Source organism: Micropterus salmoides, unplaced genomic scaffold, assembly GCF_014851395.1.
Source record: "Micropterus salmoides isolate LMB-PRFRI ecotype aquatic unplaced genomic scaffold, ASM1485139v1 Ms_hic_scaffold_20, whole genome shotgun sequence".
Lineage (NCBI taxonomy): Eukaryota > Metazoa > Chordata > Actinopteri > Centrarchiformes > Centrarchidae > Micropterus > Micropterus salmoides.
This window is the reverse complement of record NW_024041151.1, coordinates 3,718,836-3,741,743: the sequence shown is the minus strand read 5'-3', so window position 1 is coordinate 3,741,743 and position 22,908 is coordinate 3,718,836. Positions and strand designations below refer to the sequence as shown.

The 22,908-nt window shown below is 41.5% G+C and overlaps 1 protein-coding gene across 1 annotated transcript; it reads left to right on the top strand.

The window, feature by feature from the left end:
• The first annotated feature begins 197 nt into the window (after nt 1-197).
• Nucleotides 198-22,711, top strand: aebp1a (AE binding protein 1a). Its single transcript, XM_038733393.1, has 20 exons — nt 198-826; nt 5,095-5,346; nt 5,643-5,702; nt 7,681-7,749; nt 8,175-8,234; nt 8,333-8,392; nt 9,220-9,297; nt 9,578-9,687; nt 9,822-9,961; nt 13,666-13,750; nt 13,842-13,986; nt 14,594-14,673; nt 14,768-14,891; nt 16,629-16,825; nt 17,308-17,481; nt 17,569-17,694; nt 17,785-18,031; nt 19,968-20,107; nt 21,605-21,704; nt 21,803-22,711. The coding sequence occupies exons 1-20, from the start codon at nt 571-573 to the stop codon at nt 22,381-22,383; spliced, it is 3,084 nt and encodes a 1,027-aa protein (XP_038589321.1). The 5' UTR covers nt 198-570; the 3' UTR covers nt 22,384-22,711.
• The last annotated feature ends 197 nt before the right edge of the window (nt 22,712-22,908 follow it).

The following is a 22,908-nucleotide window of genomic DNA, read 5'->3' as shown; positions in this document are numbered from 1 at the left end:
CTTCCCTCCCTCCCCTGTAGGAATGTCACATGTGGCAGATGCTCCTCCCCTCTGCTTAGAGATGGGTGAGGGGAAAAGGGGGTGAAGGGCCATGAGGGAGAGATGTGGCTGAGGAGTATGTCGGAGAAGAGGAGGAGGAGGAGGAGGAGGAGGAGGAGGAGGGAGCTGGACGAGGCAGGGAGGTGTGTGGTTCTGCTGCTGCTGAAAATCTGCTGCAGACAGATGCATTTTTACTCTGCACGACCAGGAGGCTGCTTTAAAACTTCCAGCCCACAACATTTTCTTCCTCTCTCCACGCTGACTCGCCATCAGAGAGGAGGAAACTCTCTAGACCTCCAGAAGCTCATCATTTTGTTCTCTCCAGGATCCAGTATTCTGCGTCCCATTCATTTCTTCTGAGACTTTAGAGGAGCTCAAAGTCTGGTGACCCGAGACAGACGAATCTCTGCATCTGCAGGGCAGATGTTCGTTACAAAGTTGTTTCTGCAGCCAGTTTGAGAGTCTGGTCTTTTCTTGGAGGACGTCTGGTCTGTTTCATCCGAGTCAGCGTTGTGTTTTTGTACCAGAGCAATGAGGGCTGAGGTGCTGGTCGTCTTGGTGGGTTTGGCCCTGTGCTGTGTCCTGGTCTGTGCTCAAGAAGAAATGAGGGAGAACAAACTCTCCAGAGACCGGGTTCAGGTGAGAGAAACCCGAGGACTGGTCAAGCACAGGAGACAGGGGGAGGAGGATGGGGGTGTTGAAATGTCTGATGAGCCTGCTGAAGTGGTGGAAGAGCAGAAGGCAAAACCAAAGAAGAAGAAGAAGACACCTGAGGAAATTGAGGCAGGTAAGAAGGAGAGTCTACAGACAATCTAATTGAATTTAAGCGTCTATGTGCAGAAATGTGAAAGTCTGAATGAGGTTCCCTCCACTCTGCTCTGAGCTTTCAGCCAAGACGCTGAGGATACACAGATAGGAAAGGCTGCAATCAATCTTTGAGGCAGGAAAACATTTGGTTTGAACTGTGTTATCTACTGCTCTGTCTCCAGCTCTCCCTCTGAACTGGTCCAGAAATCTTCTTTGCATAGTCACAAAAGCTTTTTGTTAAAGCCTTGTGTGTTTACCACATGAATAACATTTCAAAACCAGAGTAGCAGAAGAGTTTTTGTTCTGTTTTGTTGAAAACCTCTCAGTGACTCAGAGATGATGGTGCAGAAACTTAAAGGGATTCAGTCAGTGGGCTGATGTCTTGGCAGCCTGACCGCACCGCTGCTTACATGACCTGCTCTCTCTGCCAGGGATTCAGGTCGGGTAAAAGTTTCAGCAGCTAGTTTTGTCAAGCACAATCAGAGTGGCGTCTGTGCCTCAATTAAGTCTACAAGAAGGTCTGAGCAAGAGCAGAAATATTTCCACTACGATTTTCCATAAGTGAGCTGACAGGATTTACGAGAGTTCCCACTTTCAGTAGCATTGATGCAATGGCACGGACATTATGAATGTTAACTTTCCACTGCATCAAGCAAAACCACAAGCCTAGCAGCCAGAGGTTTTCATGTGAGGATGATTTAAGTTACACGAAAGGCCATAATTAACAAAACCTGAGACCCCAAACTATTTTTCATTTCTTTCAGGCTTTGTTTTTCCAGGAAACTTTGCTGAACAAGCAACATCTTTATCATATTTATAAATTACTTTATTTACTTATTGGACCCAATTAAGTGATGGATGCTGTTATCTTCTGTTTACTGAGACATTTACTCCATACATGGCTGCACATTTTGTTGTAACCAGACATCTTGGCAGCTGTTGGACGGATTGTGATGAAATGTGGTTCAGACCTTCATGTTCTCCTCAGGATGAGCTGTAAGAACTCTGGTGATCCTCTGACCTTTCATCTAGCACCATCATCAGCAATTTGCTTAATGACCAAATACCAGCAGAACTAGTGACATTCCCATCAGCCTCAGCGGAACTCTGTGTTTACTGGTAACTAGCTAGCATCACTGGGGAATGGGGGCAGCAGGAAGCCTGCAACCACAGATCCAGAGAAGGCACAAAACTAAGGGAGAGGGAAAAGGCACCTGCAGAAAGTGATAGGAGGAGAGTCAAGTTACTAACATGCAATAATGGGATGAGGTTGCATACAAATGGAGAGAAAGAAGAGAGGAGCTCAGTGCATCATGGGAAATCCCCCGGCGGTGTAGGCCTATAGCAGCATAACTAAGGGATGGTTCAGGACTCACCTGAGCCAGCCCTAACTATAAACTTTATCAAAGAGGAAAGTCTTAAGCCTACTCTTAAATGTGGAGATGGTGTCTGCCTCCTGATAGCTGAACGCTCTGGCTCCAGTTTTACTTTTGGAGACTCTAGGAACCACAGGTGCATTCTGGGAGCGCAGTGTTCTGGTGGGGTAGTAAGTTGTACTACGAGCTCTTTAAGAGTAAATCAAAAATTACAGTAAATCACCGAGATATGCAGTGAACCTGGTATGTTTGGGGCCTGCGAGGGTCCGGGGCCCACTGTGCCTGGTTGGTAATCTAGCTTTTGATTGTATGCTACCATCACACACATAATTTGGCAAAGAAACAATTTGCCATCAAACCATAATTCAAACAAAAAAGGAAAAGCTTTGAGGTCTGATCCAAACACTGGATCTGAAGCAAATAAGGAACTCAGAAACCGTCCCTTCACTCTAATCTTGTGTTGCATAATGTAATGTCAGTCATATAAATGCCAAGAAAAGGTGATTGGCAGTAATGAAAAGTGGTTAGCCAGCACTCAGAGGGTGAGTAATGGATTGGCCGTGCAGGACTGAACATCAGGAAACATGTTTAGCAGAAGAAAACAAGCCGCCCTCTGTGTCTGCGCTGGAGGCTGATGATGGTTGCATAACGAAGGTGGATTAGAAAGACTGAACCCTGAGGCCCTTTGAAGATCTCCTCTCTGTAATAGTCCATGTAGTCCAGAACGAAACCCCCTATTTTATGCTTTAAAGTTTTTAAGCAGTTTCTCATCAGACGCTTGAGGGGGTGTAACGCAACGCTGAGATGATTGAAGGTCAAAACATTTGAGCCTGGAGGTTCTGAAATCTCCCACATCCATCCATTTGTTAACCTTATATCTAAATATCTTGGAAACTAAAGGCCACATTTACGTGATATCTGCTGTGCACACACTTTAAACCATATAAAACAACAAATTCCACACTGCCTTACAGTGTATGAATTTTTTATTTGTTCTTTGGTTACCAATGTTTAGTTAGTTAAGTTTTTAGTTAGGCTCTATCAGAAACATGTTTTGCGCTTATGTAAAATAAATAAATAAATAAATAAGAATTTTAGTAAATAAATAAAAGTATTTCAGTATTTTGAATCTTCTGTGACACGTGTACATGACACATAACGTGCTTCCATCATGAACCTTAATTTTAATGCTAAATGAAGAATCAGTTTCTCATTTTGTGAAATCTTCAAGTCAACTAGCAAACAGTGATTTCTTTCTTTCTCTTTAGTCTTTGGTCCGATGAGACTGAAACTGCTCTTAAAGACTGAAGGCAGCAAGGGGAAACAGCTCGCCTGGGTCTGTCCAAAGTTTAAAAATACACCTCACTAAGTAACTCTGTTATGTCTTGTTTGTTTAAGCAAAAACAACGACGTGTGTCGTGTATCTGGAGAGTTACGTGCTGGGACTATTTCTTGGTGAACACTCGAGCGTAGTGAAGTCTTTTAATGGTTTGGTGCAAAGAAGAAAACCCAAACCGCAAATGATCTTTTTTTTCAAAATTATATTTCTGTTAATGTACCAATTAAATAAGATTTCCCCATCTATCATACTGTAAAACAACCTGGTCACAGGCAGGTGTGACTACGCTCAAGCCTGTGCCATTAGAACTAAAGCATCTACTAGTTGTGATCTGGTACTACTAATTTAGAAAGACAACCTTTGGTCAATCCACTTTCTCTGTAAAAGTAGTGGGAAAGTGGAATTTCACACCCACAAACATTAGAAACTCAGAAAGTTTTGCAGTGCTTAAAGTCAGCCTCAAACGTTGGCTGAAATCAGCACAAGAGCGTCACCGTTAATGAATGCATTTCATTTTTCTGTTTTGTATTTAGTGTAAGTATGAAACCGTTTTTTTATTATCAATTTCACATTGATGGATATAATGTATTTTGTGTAGTTTATTTGTTGTTTAGTGGTTGTTTTGTGTCCTTTTTTTTTGTCTACCTGCTCAGGGACAACAGATGCAAATTAGCAGCTGGCTAACTCATGTGCAATGAATATGTGCAACTACGCAATTATTTTAATTGTGCTGCCCCTGTCAAATAAACAGTAAATCAATCAAATAAACAGTACTAACTTGGAGAACTTGGTAGGTGTATTTTTGAACCTTGGACACTCCAGCTGTTTCCTATTGTTTCCAGTCTTTATGCTAAGCTAGGCTAACCATGTGCTGACTTCGTACTTAACGTGTGAAATGTTATTAATCTTCTCCTCTTACTCTCGGAAAGAAAACAAACAAATTCGATAAATTATTTTAATGATAGAAGATGTGTTTATTTAATTAAAGTGATTTAATTTCACGCTGCAGTTGTGCTCCCAGGAGGAAAACGCTTGACTGGTTTTAAAATAGATTTACCTCATGAACTTTCCTGCAGCTCTACCATCAGATCAAACTTTGTCTACTCTTACATAACTATTCCTTCATGTACACTGTACAGTGTTGACTGTCTGGAGAGATTATTAGACCGTGGCAATGGTTTCCTTCTGAGTGCTTTTTTATTTGGTCTCAGACCAAAACAACCAATGAGCTGGCTGAATTCTCGTTCAGAACCAGGTCCTGGTGCATTTATGTGTTACAGCAGACAGTGTTAACTTGTTTTATAGGTACAGTATGACGTTTGCTGTATACAAACATCTGTGCTAACAAACATATAAAGAGACTATAAAGAAAAACTGAAGAGAAACATTTGGTAATAAAAAGTTCACATAACACTATAATAAAATGTTTAAAGAAGCTGCAGAGCTGATTCATGTGACATACATGAATACACACACAAACTACTGGTTTCAAATAACTGAATGTTTTTCCTCTTTTGACTCCTCTCTCTGAAGCCAGGGCAAAGAAAGCAGCAGAAAGGGAAGCAAAAGCCAAGAAGCAGAATGCCCCTAAGCCCACCAAAAAGCCAAAACCACCGAAACCCACCAAAAAACCCAAACCACCAAAACCCACAAAGAAGCCAAAGGCGCCCAAAGCCACCAAGAAACCAAAGACAAAGACCACGACCACAATGCAGCCAGAGACCAGTCGTACCTCTCTGGACGAGGAAGAGGAGAGACTGCTGATTGAACTGGGCTGGTTCACACGTATGTACACATTATATATATCATATTATTATTAATTCATGGTTTTATATTGACGAAAAGGTACCTACTAGTGATATTTCAAGAATTATTAGATTACTTGCAGGTGAATAAACGCACAATACAAATAAATTTTTCTTTAGAAAAGGTTGTCACAAATTTTTTGATGTTTTAAAATCCAACGCATAAAACTTAATGATCTTTTATGGCAATAAATTCCGATTACACAGCATTTATATTTCTATATTATATGTCTGATGTGATTCCAACCTTTTAACTCTTTAACTTGATCTTCACAGGGATTCAACCTGTGACCCCACAGGGCCCTGGATGGAAAGAGCCTGTTGAGCCAGACCTGGGTGAGACCTTTACGGGTCACTGAACTGCTCACATAATAAAAGTTGCAGTCATAAACTCAAAAAAGAGCAAAGACTGATCACGTTATGGTTATCACTTAGTGGTTTTGGCAACTTTCTACTTCTGCTTGTCGCTGACACAGGAAACAGGGAAATGGAGGCGCAGAACACCAGGCAGAGTAGATGCAGTTTTACAGAATAGAATATTAACTTATAAGTGGAACTTACAACTGAGGTGAGGCAGGCAGACCAAAAAAAGTAAACATCCATAAATCCAAATACACAATCCTAACGGGAGATAATTCAAAAGGTTCAGAACTCTAGACTGAGTAAGACATGACAACCATTGTAAGACAAATGCGGAAATACCGAAGATGGGTGGAGATAACGAGACACAGGTGAAACACATTAGACGGTCAGGGAGCACACAGACAGGAAGTTTGGACAAGACACAAGAGGCAGAACAACTTCAAAATAAAACAGGACGCACAGGAAACACCAACACCCCAAAAACGTGACACTACTACTAATATTGTACTTTGTTTTACTCCACCCGATTGTCTGACAGCTTGTGTTACAGGTTGAATCACCAAAATTAGACATGCATGGTTTTCACTGGATAGAAAGAGAATGAGAAACTGTAATCTGAAAAGTAACTTCAGCTGTCAGATAATGTGGTGGAGTAAAAGTACAATATTTGCCTTCGAGATGTGGAAGTCGAAGTAGAAAGTTGCATAAAATTGAAATCAGTGAGCTTGACGCTGACTACTGGGACGCCAGACGTAGGTTTAATCAACGTCTTCTCAATCAGATCCAAAGGTTTTATGAAGGGTTCCAGCGGGTCACAAGAGCTGGGAAAATGGGAGATTTTAGGAAGTGAAATACACAGAGACACAATCAAAGCAGGAAACTGATGTTCTCGATGCAACAGATTTATCAGTTAAACATTTTCAACAAGCAAATAAAGACTACTGTGTAAATTATAAATAAAGTTAGGTCATTTTGCCAAATGCAGACACTCCATTGGATGGATCCAAACACAAGAAACTCAGGCAGAACAGGTACAGGTTATGGTCTTTATTTATTAGTTGAGGCAAATTACGCTGGACATGAGGCAGGCAGTACAAAAGGCAATAAACCAAAGATCCAAAAGAAAAGCAATTATCTAGGCATGGGAGACAGACGAGAACCAAAACACGAAAAATCCAAAGTAATGAAAAGGGGACGAGATAATGAGACACAGGTGAAAGACATTAGACAATCAGCGAGCACACAGACAGGACGTTTGGACAAGACACAAGAGGCAGAACAACTTCAAAGTAAAACAGTAAGCACAGGAAACAAACACTGACACCCTAAAAGTGTAAAACACTACACTAATATTGTACTTTTTACTCCACCACATTATCTGACAGCTTTAGTTAATTTTCCACCACAAAAATCCACAATCCAAAAGAAATGCATGAACAAACAAAAGTGAAGACACAGACTTATCTGTATATACACAAAAGGGAGGTGAATAGGTACAGGTTGAAACTAGCAGGGAGGAGCAACCAGTCAAATCAGTGGGAAAACACAAGAGCAGGAAGTGAAGCGAGCAGAAACAAAATTTCAAAGTAAAGCTGGTAACAAAGAATAAATGACACAATGACAAAACAACACAGAGAACAAGAAAACACAAAGACAGGAAGTAAGTAAATAAAGACACACAATGAAGGATTTATCAAAATAAAATAAAATAAACTGAAATAAATAATAACCCACAAAGAGGAAAGTAAAGATTCACTTTAGTCCATTTTATAAAAAATCATTGAGTTTTTCCTGCAGATTTATTTCTCCTGTAATGACAATGAACTCCTGTGGTGATTAAGGTTCTGCACTGGCGTTTCTGTTTTCATGTGATAGCAGAGATTTTGTCATAAAATCTTTACATCACATTTCTGCTTTTCTGCTGCTGCTGCTGCTGCTGCGTCCTTCACAGATGTGGTGCCTGGTCGATACCCTGATAACAAAAAAGCCACAACTACCGAGGTCATCATGTATATCCCAGGTACCCCTCTGTTACACAATATGAGCATGTGTTTCATTTTTTAATGTTTTGTACTTTGTACGAGTTGGCAGATACATGTTAGACCGATTGTTTGGGTTAAGTATTTTTAATGAATAATGGTTATCAAATTTTTTGGTACAATCATTGAGATTTCAATCCACAATACTTTAAATTTCAGGTTATCTTCAACAACAACACTAAATTTCAGATTATTATTATTATTATTAAAATATGGTTTTTTGAAAATTAAACCATGTAAACCTGTTCTGGTACAACCTCTAAATAGGATTTTGAACCTGAAAATGAGCAGAATACCTCCTCTTTAATTATTCAACACTAAACACTTTGTATATAATCATCTTTGAGCATCCTCGTGGAATAAAGACAAGAGTTCAGCTGTAATCACCTATTTGCTTCTGTTTCAGAGGAAACCACCTCCGTCCCATTTGTCGGCCCCTGGTACGAAGAATACGATTACGCTGACTGTACGTCTGTCACTGGAAAAACATCCTACCAACAACTTAACAAGCTTAATGTGTGCTGCAGTTCTTTGTTATGATGTCTGCATGTGATTCCCACACAGTGGCCGCTAAGAAGCAAGAAGAAGAGGAGGAGAGAGCTCGAAAAGAAAAGGCAGAAAAAGGTCTTTTTTCTTTGTTTCTTTATTTATTTTTCACTGGTGACATGTTTCTGCATCACCACAAACACACACTGTAGTTTATTCTGACTCAGTCCCACACACACCGTCCTACTGCTACAAACACTCACTAGAGCACCACACGTAGATTCATCCGCCGCTGAAAGTAGTCCCCAACAGATGAATATATCCTCCATTTTGACTGATAGAAACTACAGCGAGCAGCTATCGTAGGAAATTACTGAGCCTTTTTAAATATGAAACTATATATTTGTAAGGAGTTTTTAAAATATTTACCTCTTCCAATGGGCTCGGAGCTGAGAGTCACAGACAGGAAGTTGGTTATAAGTTAGTTTGAGTCTGGACAAAATACAGCAAACACTGGACGTTTCCTTTATTCTTAATTCTTCAGCCATAGTCAAGAAACAGAGGAGGTACTAGAGAGATAGAGGTGGGAGGAAGGATTTGCAACAGCTGCTCTGTTTAGTGTCCAGTGTGGATTGTTATATAAAAGCTCAGAGACCAGCTGGCTGATGCTATGATATCAAGAGGCAGTGAGGAGGGTGACTGATTTGATTTGTCTTTTAAAGTCTTACACAACAGTTTGGGAATTCCAGTAAAAACTTCTCTGAAATCCTGAAACTCTTTTCTGTTCAAATGACCCTGAAGATATTACCTCAAATTAAATTGACCCACACGAGGAATATATGAGAGGAAGGTGCACTGTATGAGCACATATGGAAATATTTTGTGTGGTGGTGGTTGGCGGGAGAGCACAAGGTCTATGTGAAAACATGTTTTGACACACATTGTTTTGTCATTACGCTCTGAAGCTGAGCGGCTGAGGAAGCAGTGGGAGGAGGAGGAAGAGGAGAGACTGAAGCAGATTTCAGTGCCTGCTGAGCCAAAGAGTAAGAGAAGCCCTGCTCCTTACTTTTGTTCACATGTTTCTGTAAATGCTAAAATTAAAAACAGAAACACACATGTATTCAATTGTTAATCATAATCAGTCATTTTAAAACTACTACATTGTCTTCAGCTAATGTTTTACTTTGTCTTCATTCAAAAGAAATACTGCTCTTGACAGGCTTGTTATTGACTGCAGTGCTGCTCCCCAAAATGAAGCCAATGAGTGTCTTTCTGGAACACTTGTCAAACAAATCCTGTCTTAATGTTTACTTTCCCTCTCAGAGTGTCCTCCTCTGGGTTTGGAGTCTCACCGGGTGGAAGACGACCAGCTGCTGGCTTCCTCTCAGACTCACCATGGCTTCACGGCTCAGAGGGGGCGACTCAACATGCAGGTAAACATCTCAACCCATCTTTACTCGTTCCTCGCGTTCGTCAGGAAAACTGTGGAAATGGGGAGTCAAAGCAATTATGTGTTTACAAGTTTGGATGGAAAAAGAGGCCTAAGAGAAGCTGTGGTCGCCTGCAGGGCTCTGATAACGAGGATGATCTGTATGGCGGCGGGTGGTGCGCAGAGACAGAAGAGAGAGACCACTGGTTTCAGGTCGATGCCCGCCGAGAGGTGGAGTTCACCGGGGTCATCACCCAAGGAAGAAACTCAGAGCAACAGTGAGTCCTGTTTAAACTTTATTGTTCTGACACTTTATTTTTCTGTATGTCTGTTTATGTAACTATGGGAAAAGTTAAAAAAAAGACAGAAGATAAAATGTTGGGCCTGACAAAAAACCCTATAGTAAATAAAAATTATGAGATACAAGATCATTTTGACTTTGTGAATTCCAGATTTTTGACAACCTGCATTAGTTTGTTGGCCACTTAGGGTTAGTTAGTTAGTTAGTTAGTTAGTTACGAGCTGTAAACACAACATAGTAATCTGACTCTTTCATTCATCAACGCACTGGGGAAGTCCTGTAGTGTCCTTTTTGAACATTAAAAGTAGGCGTAGTATTTAAATAACACAAATGTCTGAGAGAAGAAGGTGGAACCGGTGGGTCAGAAGACATTTACCCAGTTAAGGTAGTGAGTTAAGTTAGATAAGTAACATTACTTGACTTACTAACTTAACTCACGTGAATGACGTAGAAATTTTAACCCAAACCGTGATCGTATCCTAAACCTAACCACGTAGTTTTGGTCCCTAAACCTAACCAAGTGGTTTTGGGCCCTAAACCTAACCAAGTAGTTTTGGTCCCTAAACCTAAGCAAGTAGAGTTGGTTCATAAACCTAAGCAAGTAGTTTTGGTCCCTAAACCTAAGCAAGTAGAGTTGGTCCCTAAACCTAAGCAAGTAGTTTTGGTCCCTAAACCTAAGCAAGTAGAGTTGGTTCCTAACCCTAACCAAGTAGTTTTGGTCCATAAACCTAACCAAGTAGAGTTGGTTCCTAACCCTAACCAAGTAGTTTTGGGACCTAAACCTAACCAAGTAGTTTTGGGACCTAAACCTAAGCAAGTAGAGTTGGTTCCTAACCCTAACCAAGTAGTTTTGGTCCCTAAACCTAAGCAAGTAGAGTTGGTTCCTAACCCTAACCAAGTAGTTTTGGTCCCTAAACCTAAGCAAGTAGAGTTGGTTCCTAACCCTAACCAAGTAGTTTTGGTCCCTAAACCTAAGCAAGTAGAGTTGGTTCCTAACCCTAACCAAGTAGTTTTGGTCCCTAAACCTAAGCAAGTAGAGTTGGTTCCTAACCCTAACCAAGTAGTTTTGGTCCCTAAACCTAAGCAAGTAGAGTTGGTTCATAAACCTAAGCAAATACATTTGTTTCCTAACCCTAACCAAGTAGTTTTGGTCCCTAAACCTAACCAAGTAGTTTTGTTTCCTAACCCTAACCAAGTACATTTGTTTCCTAAACCTAACCAAGTAGTTTTGGGACCTAAACCTAACCAAGTGGTTTTGGTTCCTAAACCTAACCAAGTAGTTTTGGTCCATAAACCTAACCAAGTAGAGTTGGTTCCTAACCCTAACCAAGTAGTTTTGGTCCATAAACCTAAGCAAGTAGAGTTGGTTCCTAACCCTAACCAAGTAGTTTTGGTCCCTAAACCTAAGCAAGTAGAGTTGGTTCATAAACCTAAGCAAGTAGAGTTGGTTCCTAACCCTAACCAAGTAGTTTTGGTCCATAAACCTAAGCAAGTAGAGTTGGTTCCTAACCCTAACCAAGTAGTTTTGGTCCCTAAACCTAAGCAAGTAGAGTTGGTTCAAAACCTAAGCAAGTAGAGTTGGTTCCTAACCTAACCAAGTAGTTTTGGTCCCTAAACCTAAGCAAGTAGAGTTGGTTCCTAACCCTAACCAAGTAGTTTTGGTCCCTAAACCTAAGCAAGTAGAGTTGGTTCCTAACCCTAACCAAATAGTTTTGGTCTCTAAACCTAAGCAAGTAGAGTTGGTTCATAAACCTAAACAAGTACAGTTGGTTCCTAACCCTAACCAAGTAGTTTTGGTCCCTAAACCTAAGCAAGTAGAGTTGGTTCATAAACCTAAGCAAGTAGAGTTGGTTCCTAACCCTAACCAAGTAGTTTTGGTCCCTAAACCTAACCAAGTAGTTTTGTTTCCTAACCCTAACCAAGTAGTTTTGGTCCCTAAACCTAACCAAGTAGTTTTGGTCCATAAACCTAAGCAAGTACATTTGTTTCCTAAACCTAACCAAGTAGAGTTGGTTCCTAACCCTAACCAAGTAGTTTTGGTCCCTAAACCTAAGCAAGTAGAGTTGGTTCCTAACCCTAACCAAGTAGTTTTGGTCCCTAAACCTAAGCAAGTAGAGTTGGTTCATAAACCTAAGCAAGTAGAGTTGGTTCCTAACCCTAACCAAGTAGTTTTGGTCCCTAAACCTAAGCAAGTAGAGTTGGTTCATAAACCTAAGCAAGTAGAGTTGGTTCCTAACCCTAACCAAGTAGTTTTGGTCCCTAAACCTAAGCAAGTAGAGTTGGTTCATAAACCTAAGCAAGTAGAGTTGGTTCCTAACCCTAACCAAGTAGTTTTGGTTCATAAACCTAAGCAAGTAGAGTTGGTTCCTAACCCTAACCAAGTAGTTTTGGTCCCTAAACCTAAGCAAGTAGAGTTGGTTCATAAACCTAAGCAAGTACATTTGTTTCCTAACCCTAACCAAGTAGTTTTGGTCCCTAAACCTAACCAAGTACATTTGTTTCCTAAACCTAACCAAGTAGTTTTGGGACCTAAACCTAACCAAGTGGTTTTGGTTCCTAAACCTAACCAAGTAGTTTTGGGACCTAAACCTAACCAAGTAGTTTTGGTTCCTAAACCTAACCAAGTGGTTTTGGTTCCTAAACCTAACCAAGTAGTTTTGGTTCCTAAACCAAATTGCGATGTTTCAGAAAGTTAACCGCTAACTTTATTACGAAAGTCTAACCGGACGTTGCATTGTTATTCTTGCTAACTTGACCTCTGAGCCCTATATGTGCAAAAACGATAGGGGTACCCAGGGCGTTAAAAAGTGATGCCAAGGGGTCGTGACCAAGCATCCATATGTGACGAGTTGGGAGTTGATCAGACAATGAGAACGGGCTGGACAATAGTATCTTTGCACTTCCAGCAGCTACAGAGCCACATGATCATTCATGCTGAGTTGTGTTTGTGTCACCTGATGAAGGTGAGTCCAGTATTCTCTCTCTGTTAGCTCTGTGTTTGGTCTCCACCAGCTCCTGAGGGAAATATCTGGCTCTTTAGCTGCTAAATGCTCCACAATGTTCACCAGCTGCTGTCTGATTATGTCTGTCTACTGCTGAGCAGGTTGTGTACAGTGGCTTACAGAAAAATAGAAAAAAATTCTAAAAGTATTATTATTTTCATTGTTTGTTATTTTAGTAATTGTTCCTCTATTTATTTATTTTTTTAATTTTACATTTGATACTGATTTTTAGTTGGTTTATATTTTTATTTTTTAACACACACAAATACACATTTTTACTTTACACGTTTTATTAACTTTGTTTAATATTTTGTTTTTTAAATTCTTATTAATATTTTCTTTTCTTTTTTTAACACATATTCTTTTGTAATTTATTTTTAGCTTTGGCAATATTGTTGTTTTACATTCATGTCAATAAAGCTAGATTGAATTGAACTGAATTATTGAGATTTTTATTACAGAAACTGAACCAAAACAATGAGCTGAAAGATGCTAAACTGCAGAAGCTTGTGATAATTCTCTTTGGGTTTGTTGCGTTGGTGATATTAAAATATTGATTAGCGGTTTTAAAAAGTCATAATTGAGACATGCCATGAGTATTTTTTTCTTTTCCTGGTGGAAATGGGCTTCCATACAGATCAGTATAGATATGGACTGATTCATCTAATTTACTTCGTAGTGAGGATTTCGTGTCCTCCTACTTCGTGGCCTTCAGTAACGACAGTCGTGACTGGACGACGCTGCACGATGGCTACGCCGAATGGGTGAGTGGAAATTAAATAATGCAATGTTTAACATGATGACCCAGAATGATTAGAACTGAACTCGTCTGCTCTGCGTGACCCTCTCCTGCAGTTGTTCTATGGGAACGTGGATAAGGACACACCGGTGATGGGTCAGTTTGCTACGCCCGTGGTGGCGCGCTACATCCGCATCCTGCCTCAGAGCTGGAACGGCAGCCTGTGTCTCAGAATGGAGGTCCTGGCCTGTCAGCTACCCAGTCAGTATCCCAGAAAACAACTGGCCACATCTGTTGGCACATCTCCTACATGTTTCATGACCTCATGAGTCACAGAGCTTTCGCCAAACTTGGAGTTGGGTTCGCCCAACAGTGGTAATACACAAGAGTCTATTTCGCAACATGAACTTCATAACCCCAGTGTTAAAAAGTGTTAACTGTAAACTCTCAGCAGCAGAACATCGAGTTTACTTTTAAGGCTCTCCCTCACCTGGCTCCAGATTATAATTTGGATGGATCTTTTAATTCCTCTGCATAGTTTAATCTTGGGGCAGCGGTCTCCTTTCTCTCCTTGAGTCTAGGCCAAAAACTAAAGGGGACAGATGTTTTGCCATCAGGGCCCAGAGGCTCTGGAACAACCTGCCCAGGGAAATTACGCTGTCAGAGTCAGTGTCTTCTTTTAAGTCTTCTTTTATAGGAAAGCATATACTACTTATTTTAATGTTATTACTTTCTTCTTTTATTTCTTCTTTTTGTTTTGTCAGTGTGGTATTTTCTCTCTGTGTCTCTGCACTTTGTTTTGCTAACTGCTCTATACATAAAGTTTATTATTATTATTTATTTACTCTCAGCTTGTTGCTTCTTTCAGGCAGCTACCGCAGTGAGAATGACGTCACCCCGTCAGATGACTTGGACTTCAGACACCACAACTACAAGGAGATGAGACAGGTCTGTTTTCAAACCTGTGTTTTGCCTCATTAGCTGATAACTCTGCAGAGAACGACGTCACAATTGAGTTTCTTCTTGTCTTCTTCTCTTTCAGATGATGAAGGTGATAAACGAAGAGTGTCCCAACATCACCAGGATCTACAACATTGGTAAAAGCTCTCAGGGCCTGAAGATGTACGCCATGGAAATCTCCGATAACCCCGGAGCACATGAGACAGGTACTGGGTTGAACTAAACAGAAACCTCCTTTCTCTTTTCTCTTTGGTGACTTCTGCATATTTTGGATTTGTGAAGTCTGAAACTTCACATCATTTTGCTGCCTGAATAAATTTTTGCGAAACCTGATTCTCCATATCCTTGCCAGCTTCAGAGGGTTCTTGGGGCCAGATTTAATAAAGGTTTGCGTGAGTAAAAATGTGTGCAAACTTGATATCACCAGCAAATTAACACTTAAGCTGAACAGTGTGCACGCAGAATGACGTCTTCCAAAAGTGCAAGATAGCACCTGTTGTTCATTTAGTACTTTTGCTTTCATGAATATGTAAAATTTGGGAGTTTCATTGTTATTGTGCAATGTAATGGGAGTGAAACATGCAAATACTATTATTTACTACAGGCAATGTGATCTAACACACAATTTCATGTGTGTGCAACAGCTTCAGTAGCCTATTTAATACGTTTGAAAAGAAGGTGCAAACCGCCAAGTGTTGCGCAGAGATGGCTGCTGTTATTGTTGTGAGAAAGAAGATGTGGAGAAATTAACAATATTAGATATTATTCTATATCCAATGTATTGAAATAAAATTATTTTATTTATTTAATGAACTATATGAAGTTAAAAGTTTTTTTTTTTGTATTTTCCTTTAGCTTTGGTAATACCATTGTTTTAACATTCATACCAATAAAGCAAAATTTCGTTTCGACCTGACTTCTTTATTTAGAATTTAGAAAGTTGCGCGGCGCTGCGGAGAGCCCCCAGCTGCAGCAGAGCGTAAAATTCATCCAGCCAGAGGGAAACATCACCAACTGTTCACAGCACGCCAGTCGTCATAGCGACACGACCCATTGTATGTCTCGGAGAGGGAATGGGGCGTTGGGGCGTACAGGGCCAGGAGGTCACGGAGCTGCCGGGTGTGGACGGTCGGTGATTGTTCCCTCTGGCTGGATGAAGCACGATCTGCTGGCATTTCCTCTCATCTGGGTCGTTCCAGCACACTGTATCTGTTTCTGCTGGGGTTTCACAAAGCAGTTTTTCAGGTGTGCTGTCCCAAGTACTTAGTGCAATCTCAGGCAGGACGGGCAGGTACAGACGATTTCCACTGAATGAAACAAACCGAGGTTTTTACGCAGTGGCTGCTTTCCCTCCCGACTCTCCATGGCGGAAACCATTAAAACACGCAAAACCCTCATTTAAATACGACCACCTCTGTTGCGTTTGCATCTGTTGTAGGCTACGCAGTAATTCTTAGTTGATAAGCCATAACAGGTGCGACAATGACACATGCAGTATTTTAGAACGCACGCGCAATTTAGTACTCTATTCGGGGCGTTAGTAAATCAGGCCCTCGGTGTTTTTTCAAGAATCACTTTCATTCAACTTGAGAAGAGCTCCATATTGTATTCATTTTTTCTGCTCCTGGTGGTCTTCATTGAGTCGTTACAGGAGGGGTTCACCTCCTGTAACGACTCAATGAGGACCACTAATTAAAAGGCAAGGAAAGTTTATTTGTGTAGCACATTTGAACACCAAGGCAATTCAAATTGCTCTACATAAAAAGGGAAATAAGAAACAAAATAAAAACAGGACAGAAAAAAATATAAGTGCAGTATAAAATAAATTCGATTTAATAAAAGGCGGCAGCAAACAAAAGTCTTCAGCCTTGATTTAAACTCACCTGTGTTGGTGTTATAATCAGGTCACCTGTGTGTTGTTCCTTTTGCTCCGCTGTCATTAGGTGAACCTGAATTTCGGTACACAGCTGGTCTCCATGGTAACGAGGCGCTGGGTCGAGAGCTTCTTCTCCTGCTGATGCAGTTTCTGTGCAAAGAGTACAATGATGAAAACCCCAGAGTGCGTCGCCTGGTGGACGGAGTGAGAATACACCTGGTGCCTTCACTCAACCCTGACGCCTACGAGCTGGCCTACGAGATGGTACGATGGGCGTGCAACATAAATCTGAGAAACATAACCCTAATGATGTCACGGTGATATAATAAGAGTTATCTCAGCTTTGACAAATCCTGCATTACAAATTTGTGGTGGGGGGTTTGACAGATGTGGGCGTTTACAAGGCAGAGTCTGACATTACAGATGTGTTTTTGGACCTTGACCATCTTTTAAATCTGTCTCTTGCAAGTCATTTAGTGCCATGTGAAATCACTGGAGTACTGCCGGTTGTTAAATTTAATACACTGTCCATAAATCTGTCTCTTCACATGCTATTTGTCTTCTCTATTACACACACATTAGAGGTACTGGCTAGCCGTTTTGGATACAGCTCATTAGTTGATGCAAGTCAGACAACCTAAAATGTTATCAGACATTTATTTACTGATGCTAAAATGCTTCATGTGCACGTAACACCTTTAAACTGTTCTTTGAGACCCCATGTGGTGCTCTCTCTTGTCCTGCAGGGCTCAGAGATGGGGAACTGGGCGCTGGGCCACTGGAATGAAGAAGGTTATGACATCTTCCAGAATTTCCCAGACCTCAACAGCGTCTTGTGGGGAGCCGAGGACAGAGGCTGGGTCCCTCGTATAGTACCCAACCATCACATCCCCCTCCCAGAAAACTTCCTCAATGGCTCTGTGAGTTAGTTTTGTGCCACAAAGGGCCCATTTACCACTTTAATCCTACACAGTGCATTGACATGTCTCTGCTTCTTGCTCTTTTAGCTTGCTACTGAGACGAAAGCCATCATTTCCTGGATGGAGCGCAATCCATTTGTACTGGGAGCTAATCTGCAAGGAGGAGAAAAACTGGTTGCATACCCGTTTGACATGCAGCGTCCGCCAACTTCTGTAAGGCTATTTTATGAGGAAGAACCAAATAAACGTATAAATCCCCTCAGCACGTGCACTAATTTTCCTATGATCCTCCTCCTGTCAAAGTTAACCGACAGCCGGCGTTGGAGAACTAATGCTGACATGAATGAGGAGACGTGGGCTCGCATTCAGCGGCAGAACGAGGGAGCTCTGAGGGAGACGCCCGACGACACCATGTTTCGATGGTTGGCCATGTCATACGCCCACAGCCATCTGACCATGACGGAGACCTACCGAGGCTCCTGCCATGGGGACGATATCACCGGGGGACAAGGCATCACCAACAGAGCCAGCTGGAAGCCAGTGGTGGGCAGTAAGTGTTGACACAGTGGGAATCAAAGAAAGCTTATGAGTAGAGGTACGATTAAAAGGCAATTATACTCCATGATCACTTACCCTTGTATCCCTGATGGCATCCAGGGCCGGATTAACATGTTTGGGGGTCCAAGGGCAAAAACTTACTGTTGGGCACCTGTTGCTTTGAAGTCCCCGTCAAGTACAGTGCACACAACAAACTATAGATTGCAGCTTCATTATTTTTTACACGGAGACCAACTAGACAATGCTCTATACAATACTGAAGTACTAGAAGATACTTGAAGGCGCAGTGGATAAGACGCATTCCTTTGGTGTGAGAGATCAAATCCACTGTGAGACACCATTGTGTCCCTGAGCAAGACACGTAACTCCTAGTTGTGTCAGCTAAATGAATAACTGTAAAGGAATACTGCATGGCCCCAGGTCTGTGGGTCAGTTAAAGGTTGGAGATACCCCAAATAAGAACAAAGGTGTGCATGCGGTTCTGTTTGTCTGCATAAATGGATGTGTTCACCATCGTCAGTACAAACTGACAGTCTGCACATGTCCAAGTGGATCCTCACAGACCCTCGTGGTGCGGAAAGTATAATTTGGGCTTACTGAAACAGTTTTATTTAGGAATACGCACCATGTGAGCACAGTATTAACTAGAATAATTAGTTATAATCTGAACCAGATATTTCACTTTATTTGAAATTTCTAAAAACTAATTGGCAAGCAGAGGAGGAAAGAGTACAAAAATATTCTACTTAAGTAAAAGTACAATTAGTTTGATGAACTTTTACTTAAGTACAAGTAAAGTTACTGGTATAAAATCTACTCAAGTAAAAGTAAAAAGTAGCTCATTTAAAATTTACTCAGAGAGAAAATTACTTTGTTAACCTAAAATAATTGCCATATTGCTGTTTAATATTTTCAACTTTCGCAAAATGAGATTTGACTTTATGCTGCACACAACATGAGTCTGCGAACAGCAAAAGTGAAAGGAGTTGGTCACGTGGCTGAAGGTGGAGGTGTGCAGCCTCACTGTGTCTGCTGCTCCTGACTGTTGTCTTGTTGTGTGGACGCATTTTTGACGAATGAGACCTGTCAGCGCTAATCTCGCTTACAAACAACAAAACAACAACAAAAAAATAAAAGTCACCACGTGTTTAGCCAGTTAAGTGCATTTAATGTAAAGCTGCAGCAGCAGGAAATGCATTTGAAATGCATTGTTTGCATTAGCAGTAACTTGTTATGGCAGAAAATTGGTTGTTACTCAATTCTTTGCTCAACCCCTCACCAGGAATATAATTTCCACAACATAACTTAATACAGTGTTTTTTCACCGTGTACACTGCATGATAGAACTGTCTTTTCCAGTTGAAGCCAAAGTGGTCGCGAGTTTTTCCTTGCACTTTTTTTTAACTCAGTAACGGATGTGATTGAAAATGTAGCAAAGTACAATACTTTAAATAAAACATGCTTAAGTAAAATTAAAATGACAGATTTAAAAAACTACTTCAAAAAGTACGAGTGCACAAATAAACTACTCAATTACAGTAATGTGTGTATTTCCACCTCTGTTTGCAAGTAATCAAATTACCCAAAAACTGCTCTGGTAATCCAACCCTGGTGATGTCCAAGTTAACTTATTCTACTTTTATTGTATTTTCTTCTTTTTACATTCCTCTGAGCTGCTGTGCCAAACAATTTCCACTACGGGGATTAATGAAGGGACATCAATCACAAACAATTACGGTCCTAGAACTGCAGTCCCAGGATTGTGGGGGTCCTGAAACTGCAGCCTCTGGTACTGCAGCTACATAATATTGGATATCTCAGTGGTGGATAGCTGGACAGACAGCTCGACACCACTAGGTGTAAATAGTGGTGTGAAGTGATCCTTTATGAAACCCTCCTCTGAAGCTCTCTGTCACCCTCTTCTGCAGGTATGAATGACTTCAGCTACCTACACACCAACTGCTTTGAGCTGTCCGTTTTCTTGGGCTGTGACAAGTTTCCCCATGAAAGTGAACTGCCTCTTGAGTGGGAGAACAACCGCGAGGCTCTGTTGTCCTTCATTGAACAAGTGAGTACAGGACTGTGAAGTATGAGTTGGACCATTCACCCAAAACCTTTTGAGCATCCAAGTCATCCCCCGGCAGACCTGAGAGGTTCTGTGGAAAGTTATGGGGTAGGCTTAGAAAAATATTGGTCGTGATGGATTCCAGTGGTGGCTGCCTCCATTGGCACTTTGAAGGTTTTTGCCTAGTTGTGGGCCCCTATTGAGGGATTCCCACCCCAGGACAGTTGCCCACTTTCCAGGATGGTAGTCCAGTCATGGGGATAGCATGACACCGGTGAAGGACGGAACTATGACCACTTTTCAGAGGCTAAAGTAATACTCTAATGGTACAATGCAAATTTAATCCTCACAACGCTCTCCTTGTGCGGTTTTTATCGCTGGACAACTGCCAAGTGTTCACACACAATGCGATAAGCAAATAAACTCAACCCGCGATTACCACAGCTGTATGAACCCAAAGTAAACATTTAGCTGTGATTTAAGTGCAATAAGCGGATCAAACTGATGCCAAAATAACTAGAATATGATGCAGATCTGTTAGACATGTGAATTCATGCTTTGTCAGGTCTGTCAGCAAGACAACAACTTTTTAAATGTTTGTTTTCTGAATGGAGTTCGGATCAATCAGGGCTGTGCTATGCTAACTTGTTCACAGTAAAGTACGACAGCTGGAGTAAAGTTACAGAGACATATTTTCTGAACTCATCAGGTAGTTCAACTTCCTTGCTTTGTTTTCTCCAAGCAATGTCCAGTTTTGTCCGTTTTATATAGATATGGAGTAGTAGTCCAACAGAGCTCTGGGAGCCAACCAGTGGAGCCGGAAATGCACGGAAGCTAGCTGCTGAGAAGTGCAAGTGAAAATAAATCAAAGCTGTATTCCCAAAAACTAATAATTGCAGAGTAGAAGGACGTAACGGCTCCATCACCCAGATCCCCATACTCATCATGCCCAATGACGGTACAGACATGTTCAGGGTAAACGGCGTAGTTATCAGAGCATAATCCAGAACGACTACGGGTCTTAATTTGTCCCAAAGCTGCAGCGCTGCTCTGCTCTCCTACACTTCCCCGTACTTTAGCAGCTCTCCGTTGGCCAGAGGCATGTCGTTACCCCGCTCTGCCTGGTCCTCTCCAAACAACGCTCTGAAGCCGTCGGTCACCGCTGATAGGCTTTCGCAACATCACGTGTTATGCAAATTTCTCACTCAAGTTGAACTCCAGCGAACGCAGCAACAAATGCATCTTCCGCACAGCCCGGAGCGAATTTGCAGGACTGTGACTCTTTGCATTGACTTTGTGCTTTCAGTGTGAACACAGACAGAAAAATGCCCATTCATCATTCATTTCAATGGGCCGACTGAGTTGATGCAGCAGGTGTGTCAACCCCCCCGCCCCTTATGGTGTCAGTAAAGTCTTGTCTGTAGCTATTGTGTCCAATTGAAATACTGTGGTTGGAACTGGCTCTGGGATTTTAGGCATGACATGCTGTTTCCTGTGCAGGTTAATCGAGGGATAAAGGGTCTAGTGAGAGATGTGGAGGGAAATCCGCTGCCTAACGCCACCATATCTGTGGAGGGAATACGTCATGATGTCAGAACCGGTATGTTGGCTGGAACCACAAAGATACTTTGCATGATAATTATATTTTAGATAACAACGCTGAAATGACCTCCCTAATATTTCTGCCTCACACTTTAGCTGTAGGCGGTGATTACTGGCGGCTGTTGAATCCTGGAGAGTACAGGGTGACCGCCAAAGCTGACGGCTACACCCCTCAGACTAGACTGTGCATGGTGGGCTACGACTCTGGGGCCACTTCATGCAGCTTCACCTTAGCCAAATCCAACTGGGACCGCATCAAACAAATCATGGTGCTCCACGGCAAGAGGCCCATTCGACTCGTCACCAAAGCAAACGTTGTGAAAACGACCACGGCCAGCACAGTGGAAGTCACCAGCACCGCTGCAAGCAGTCGAGCCAAATCCCAGAACGCAGTGCGACACAGGCGGCTGCGACTCATGCGTATGCGCAGGATGCATTTGCGCAGGATCCGTGGCCGGAGATTACGAGGCTATCGTTACACCACTCCTGCAACAACCACCACAACAACAACCACGACAACAACCACCACCACGACAACAACACCTGAAACAGAGGAAACAACCTCCTGGTACGACTCCTGGTTTCCTATGGACAGTTTGACTGACAATCCGTTCGACAGCTTCATCTTTGACTCAGGGCCGACACAGGACTATCCTTTTATTTACACTATTGATTGATTACCATGTTCAGTACAGCTGTATCATACAAAGACCTTACTAACCACGTCAGTTTGCTGCAACATCACAGCTTTAAACACATTATTTAGTGAGTGGAGACGAATATCCACAAGATAAATATGATCTGGAATAGAAAGCTTCTGCTGAGCAGAGACCATGCACCCCAAGTTTCAACAATATACAGCATGTCACAATAAAAGCAGGACATGATTAGTTACTTCTCCTCCATTTACTCATATAACAGCTTTACAGTGCGACAGCTGGCCTCAGACTGATTTCATGTACTGCTGAATGCATTTGATTAAAATGAAGTTATTTTCTAAACTGACCTAGTCTGTGTGTTATTTTATTGTTTCAGTGTCTTTAACTTAAGAGAAATTTGCAACCCAACAAAACCACAAACAAATAAGCAGGACTGGAAGAAAAGGTGCAGAAAGAATGAGAAAATGAAACTGAGGATGAGCGGTTCTGACTAAATGAATGATATTCAAGCTATAAATGCTGTATTTTTAGAATTGTGATTAT